Below are 7,266 nucleotides of genomic sequence, written 5' to 3' on the forward strand. Positions count from 1 at the left end.
CAATAAGACATTATTCTCGATTAGACTTTGTTATTCAAAAAGCAAACAAATGATCACATTATTTGCTTTACTTTACTTAAATATGTTTCAGCTTATTAAAGTGTACAGATCACCTACACAGAATGAAGGCTTAAAACAATATATGTGACAATGCAATTAATTCACTAGCAACTGATAATGACACTCAGGCATTAGTTACACTTCTTTAAACGGACTAAAATTCAATTTGCAAGAGCAAAGAAATTAAAACAAGACCACATTGTAACACGTACATTCAAATAATAAGGATTCAGCAAAGGTTACCCACAGTGCAGCTGCTCAGTGACACCAATCAACAGGGGGGACACCAAAATAGCAGAGTACCCCCTCAGACGCTGTCACCGGATGTGTCCCACACCCCCTTAGTTACGCTACTGAGTGCACCTGGAAATTAGACGATCGCAATACAACATGGAGGCCAGAGACGGATTAAGGGGGGGGGGGGCTCTGGGGGCGAGTACCCCGGGCCCCCCGGCTGAAAGGGCCCCCTGTCGCACGCCGCAGATCGATCTCTATTACCCATCCGCGGCGTGGTGCTGTGCTGCCCACTGACACTCAGCCGTTGTACTCACACTCACTCAGCCACCAGCGATACGCTGCCCCAACCCCTGCCTAGCAACCAATGAGAACACGTCCCGGCGCCCGAACGTGACATGAAGACGTCACACCGTGCGCTCTCTCCTCCTGCACCGCACCATGCGCTGCCGGTCTCTATTCTTGCACTCACCGTACGCTGTCGTTCTCTCCTGGGACCCACTCACTCCTCCTGTACTGCACAGTGCGCTGAAACTCTCTCCTGTACCTGCGCTCTCCTCCTGTACCCGCATTCTGTACCCTCTCCTCCTGTAACCTCCTCCTGTAGCCACTACTCCTGTACCTGCGTCCTGTGCCCTCTCCTCCTGTAACTGCCTCCTGTACCTGCCTCCTCCTGTAACTGCCTCCTCCTGTAACCCTCTCCTCCTGTAACCCTCTCCTCCTGTAACTGCCTCCTCCTCCTCGTGCCTGCGTCCGGTATCCGCGTCCTGTACCCTCTCCTCCTGTACCTGCGTCCGGTACCCGCATCCTGTACCCTCTCCTCCTGTAACTGCCTCATGTATCCTCTCCTCCTGAACCTGCGCCCTGTACCCTCTCCTCCTGCAACCACCTCCTGTACCCTCTGCTCCTGTACCTGCGTCCGGTACCCGCATCCTGTACCCTCTCCTTCTGTAACCGCCTCCCGTACCCTCTCCTCCTGTTCCCGCGTTGTGTACCCTCTTCTCCTGTACCTGCGTCCTGTACCCTCTCCTCCTGTACCCGTGTTCTGTACCCCCGTCCTGTACCCTCTCATCCTGTACCTGCCGTGCTCTGTGTCCTCCTGTACCCACCGTTTATGAGGAACGTTTAGAGGCACAAACACTCCTTCCGGCCTTAGGACGCCAGCCAGTGGAGCAAAGCTGTAAAGTATTATATGTGAAACCGGGGGGAGGGATGGGCTCTTGAGAATGTTAGGGAATCCTACATTATTTTGAGATATAGATAGATAGATAGATCTATCAGGGCCGTAACTAGGTGTGTGCCAGTGGTGCCTGGCACACAGCACAAATGCACAGGATCACTGGCAACACCTGCCAGGCCACTCCATCGCCACCACCGCTGCCACCACCACACTGTGGGATTCGGCCCGCCTCTCCCTGCTGTCACCGCCCGGCGTCCAGCTGCATTGCCCGGGTACTTCTTACCTAGGTAGCCGGGCAGTGCTGCAGCTCCTCCCCGCTCCCTTCCATGTGCTGGGAGAGATGACGTCTCTCCTAGCCTGCCCCCAGCGTAGGGCAGGAAGAAAAGAAGAATGCTTGGTCGTTGCAGGCGAGTCAGTCTCTCTCTCTCTCTCTTCCCCCCGCCTGCCATAATGTTTAAAAAATGGGGACTCTGTTGCTGTAATGTGTAAAAAGAATACTCTGCTTAACGTGTAAAAAGGGGGACTCTGCTGCTGCTATGTGTAAAGGGGGACTCTGCCTGCCTAATGTGTAAAAAAAGGGGTCTCTGCCTGCCATAATGTGTAAAAAGGGGGAGTCTGCTGCGTACTGTGTAAAAGAGGGCTCTGCCTGTCGTATTGTGTAAAAGAGGCCTCTGCCTGCCATAATGAGTAAAAGGGAGCTCTGCGGATACGCCCCTTTGCCATGAAGCCACGCCCTTAGATTTTTGGCACATGCTGCTACGGCGCACACTGGCCCCGTTTTGTATATGGGGGGGGGGGGGTTCCGATGCTGTTTCGTACACACAGCACTAAAATGTCTAGTTACAGCACTGATATATGTAAACAGGGTATATGTATATGATTTTAATTTTATACCTTAGGGCCCCCCTGTCTTAAGTACCCCGGGCCCCCCCCAACACCTAAATCCAGCTCTGATGGAGGCGCAGAGTAGTAGACCTTTGGGCAGAGTTCTGCTCACCACCTCAGGAGGATGCAAGCAGAAATAATAGGCGAATAGCCGAAATCCCGGGTCGCCTGACCCGGCAATTCAACCCGGGTGTAAAGCAGCGTTATACCCAGGTTGAATACCGGGTCAGTGGCTGTGTAAACAGGCTCCCGGGTCGATGCGACCAGGGACCCGTTTACTAGATAGGTAGAGGCGGCGCGGAGATGATCTCCCAGCGCCACCTCCGTCGGCTCCCCCCCCCGCTCACAAGTTACATTATTTGCTATATTATCCTATATACTCCTGTATTTAGACGACACAAATAGCAGTACAAGAGCTGCTGGAAGAGACGAATGGCTGTGAGCAATAGGAATTCCAGGATAAATGGCCAATGGGAATCGGTATGGGATGCCGGCACACGGGATGCTGAATGTCAGTATACCAACATTGGCATCTCATGTAACAGAATGCCAGCAGGGGGACGAGCACAACGAAGCTCGGTGGCGAGCTTCGCTTGCCACAGGTTCTACTCCCCTCTATGGGTGCCGTGGACACCCACAGAGGGGGAATCACCTACCCTGCCAGTATTCTGGCGGTGGTTTAGTACCCGTCAGGATCCCGGGGTCGGTATTGAGACTGCCAGTATCCCGACAGGCGGTGTTTTAACTGCATACCGGCCAATGAGTAGGTGAAGGCTGTCATTAACGTGCTAGAGAAGAGGGCTGTGAGAACAGGAGGGAGGAGGACCCTGCTCCTAGGAGTTTACAATCTAGGGCAGAGGGGAGAATGACAGATGACACGAGGGGGGAGTATGTGGATGGGGACCTGAGGGTAGTAGGTAGGCGAGGTATGGATGACTCAGGTAAGAGGGTGGGGCAAGTGGCCTAGTGACAGGTTCACCTGCCTCAGGAGGGCGAAGCCAAATCCCTGATAAGTGGGCTTTTTTCCAGCGATCGCAGATGCAAAAATAAATAGGTCTGTGGCTTTTCATGGACCCCATGTATTTTTGCATGAAAACGGGAGGTTTTTGCACATCACAATAGGATAGGTGCGGGGGGGGGAAAAAAAAAAATCAGGGGATAAAAAAAAAAAAATGTCACTAAAACCCTGCTGTTTTTGCCAGCACAATATTTTTGGATACCCCCTTCCTCCCCCCCTTTAAACTGGGTGTGGTTCGTTTTATCGACAGTATCTAGGTCGACCACTATAGGTCGACAGTCACTAGGTCGACATGGATGGAAGGTCGACAGGGTTTCTAGGTCGACAGGTCAAAAGGTCGACATGAGGATTATTATTTTTTTTGTCGTTTTCTTCGTAGAGTGACTGGGATCCCAAATTAGTGCACCGCGTTCGCTCGCCATGCTTTGGGCATGGTGCCTTCGCTCCGCTACCGCTTGGCACACTTTACCGTTCCAATCATAGTCCACGTGGATCGTTAAGTATGAAAAAATCCCAAAAAAATAAAAAGTGAAAAACTCATTTCGACCTGTCGACCTAGCACATGTCGACATAGAAACCCTGTCGACCTTCATCCATGTCGACCTAGTGACTGTCGACCTATACTGGTCGACCTAAACATTGTCGACCTAGACACTGTCGATCTTCAGACCTTACCCCTTTAGACTTGTGTCCCATCCCAAAGATCTCTCATTATGGTATGCAAGTATTCCGGAATATATAAAAATCCGATTCTAAAATACTACTAGTCCCAAGCATTTGGATATAGGAGACTCAGAAATGTGAGAGATTCCTATCGCACATGTATAACTGCAGAATATTCTTATGGATAGAGTGGACTTCAATAAGTCATTACAGTATAACCATATATGTACCCCTGTATTCAGACACTGGTTTAGGTAATGTACAACACAAAAGCTATCTGTAATAGGTGCACTTATAGGTTTTAAAACATGCCTTTTATTTAATAATATTAAAAAAAAAATTACATATCACATCCTTGACAGTGAAATATTAAAATTATAGAGAGATGCATGTAAAAGTACAGAAAGAAAGTGTGTATAAAAATACTATGCCAAAAAACCTGTGTTTATTTGTCCTCTATTTGGTTAGTTTCTCATAAATAGCACTGTATGCATTCAACTTGGAATTGTCCTTACAATTATATATATATATATATTAACCGGGTTCAGTATGAGATCCTGACGATCAGGAGACAGACGCCAGAATCCCCAGTGGCGACAGCAGCGTGTCCCCTCGCGGGCTCGCTGCACTCGCCACGTTCCATGCCTGGTGGCGAGTCTTCCTCGACACACTATTACTTGCGGACCACCCCCAGTGGGAATTCGGGATTCCGTCTGCTGGCATTTCCGGGGCTGTCGGGATTCCGGCACCTGTATCGGGATTCCAACTGCCGGGAAAGTCACTGCTTTCCAATTAACCACCTACTGTACACGGTGGCCACGCTGTAGTCTCACCAATAAGTAGTAGTTACCACTGTCTTCAAGTTCCTGTATAATATTGGTCCTAGAATGTGTATCAAACAGTTTATATATCAGTGGGAGAGATCCTTGATTATAAATGACACCCTAATAGCTGGTAGGGATATATTGCCAGCCAAGCAGGCAAAGGATTTGTTAGTGAGTGAAATGTATAATAATCACTTCTACAACACATGAAATAAAAGTTCCCCAATGACATCTATCCAAAGCGCTCCCTGTGTTCATCATAATTTATGACACACAGGGGCGGATTGGAGAGAGAGAGAGAGAGAGAGAGAGAGAGAGAGAGAGAGAGAGAGAGAGAGAGAGAGAGAGAGAGAGAGAGAGAGAGAGAGAGAGAGAGAGAGAGAGAGAGAGAGAGAGAGAGAGAGAGAGAGAGAGAGAGAGAGAGAGAGAGAGAGAGAGAGAGAGAGAGAGAGAGAGAGAGAGAGAGAGAGAGAGAGAGAGAGAGAGAGAGAGAGAGAGAGAGAGAGGCCCCCCCTAACATTATGGTATAGCAAAAAATATATATTAAATGAAAACAAATGTCTGGAGTAATTAATTATTCTCATCTATTTCTCATCTTAATATGAGGTGCTGAAATAGAGTCAGTCAATCAAGGTTTATGATATGTTAACATTATTATGAAATATTATAAACCTTGATGATTGACTGACTATATATGCACCGGGTGTGGTTCGTTTATCGACAGTGTCTAGGTCGACAATGTTTAGGTCGACCACTATAGGTCGACAGTCACTAGGTCGACATGGATGGAAGGTCGACATGGTTTATAGGTCGACATGAGGAATTTTTTATTTTTTTTGGTGTCGTTTTCTGCGTAGAGTGACCGGGATCCCAAATTAGTGCACCGCTCGCCATGCTTCGGGCATGGTGCCTTCGCTTGGCACACTTTACCGTTCCAATCGTAGTCCACGTGGATCGTTAAGTATGAAAAAATCCCCCCCCCCCCAAAAAAAAAAAAAAAATGTGAAAAACTCAGTATGGAGAGTGAATTTATCAAAAATGTATGAAATTATTCCAAATGTTGGAAAGAAACAAGCATTTGAAATGGAATTACTGCAAAGCACATCAAGCCTCATTTTTAAAGAACCGCATTTAAGCTGCAGTTAACAAAACCCACTAGCATAAGTGGCAGCTAATAGCTGTAGCACGGCATGTTAACACGCCAGCATGTGAAAACTGACAAGGACCTTAATTGAGGCACCTACAAAATGGCATGACTCTACATTGCACTTATTACTGAACACATTCCAATCACAAAGTGTGGTAACATTTACACAGTGCTCAGTACAATTACTTAAAAGATTTAGACTGCTTTCTACTTTATTTCTGATAAACGTTCAATAAGACATTATTCTCGATTAGACTTTGTTATTCAAAAAGCAAACAAATGATCACATTATTTGCTTTACTTTAATATGTTTCAGCTTATTAAAGTGTACAGATCACCTACACAGAATGAAGGCTTAAAACAATATGTGACAATGCAATTAATTCACTAGCAACTGATAATGACACTCAGGCATTAGTTACACTTCTTTAAATGGACTAAAATTCAATTTGCAAAAGCAAAGAAATTAAAACAAGACCACATTGTAACACGTACATTCAAATAATAAGGATTCAGCAAAGGTTACCCACAGTGCAGCTGCTCAGTGACACCAATCAACAGGGGGGACACCAAAATAGCAGAGTAGCCCCTCAGACGCTGTCACCGGATGTGTCCCACACCCCCTTAGTTACGCTACTGAGTGCACCTGGAAATTAGATGATCGCAATACAACATGGAGGCCAGAGACGGATTAAGGGGGGGGGGGCTCTGGGGGCGAGTACCCCGAGCCCCCCGGCTGAAAGGGCCCCCTGTCGCACGCCGCAGATCGATCTCTATTACCCATCCGCGGCATGGTGCTGTGCTGCCCACTGACACTCAGCCGTTGTACTCACACTCACTCAGCCACCAGCGATACGCTGCCCCAACTCCTGCCTAGCAACCAATGAGAACACGTCCCGGCGCCCGAACGTGACATGAAGATGTCACGCCGTGCGCTCTCTCCTCCTGCACCGCACCATGCGCTGCCGGTCTCTATTCTTGCACTCACCGTACGCTGTCGTTCTCTCCTGGGACCCACTCACTCCTCCTGTACTGCACAGTGTGCTGAAACTCTCTCCTGTACATGCGCTCTCTTCCTGTACCCGCATTCTGTAACCCTCTCCTCCTGTAACCTCCTCCTGTAGCCACTACTCCTGTACCTGCGTCCTGTACCCTCTCCTCCTGTAACTGCCTCCTGTACCCTCTCCTCCTGTACCTGCGTCCGGTACCCGCATCCTGTACCCTCTCCTCCTGTAACCGCCTCCTGTACCTGCCT

At 48.3% G+C, this 7,266-nt stretch overlaps 1 protein-coding gene across 4 annotated transcripts in view; it reads right to left on the reverse strand.

Annotated features, from left to right (window-relative positions):
* The window catches only part of SLC39A11 (solute carrier family 39 member 11), a 1,124,245-nt gene that overhangs the window by 1,109,589 nt on the left and 7,390 nt on the right, over positions 1 to 7,266 (reverse strand). Inside the window, exon 1 of one of the 4 annotated variants that reach the window (XM_063961149.1) lies at positions 767 to 881. The exons of 1 other annotated variant lie outside the window; for it this stretch is intronic. In XM_063961149.1, coding sequence (XP_063817219.1) covers positions 767 to 866 — 100 coding nt within the window. In that variant the 5' untranslated portion in view covers positions 867 to 881. Of the gene's footprint in view, positions 1 to 766; positions 920 to 7,266 lie in introns of those variants that run through there. 2 more of the 4 variants (XM_063961147.1, XM_063961155.1) reach the window with 2 other exon arrangements.

This window comes from Pseudophryne corroboree, chromosome 3, assembly GCF_028390025.1.
Source record: "Pseudophryne corroboree isolate aPseCor3 chromosome 3, aPseCor3.hap2, whole genome shotgun sequence".
NCBI classification, from domain to species: Eukaryota; Metazoa; Chordata; class Amphibia; order Anura; family Myobatrachidae; genus Pseudophryne; species Pseudophryne corroboree.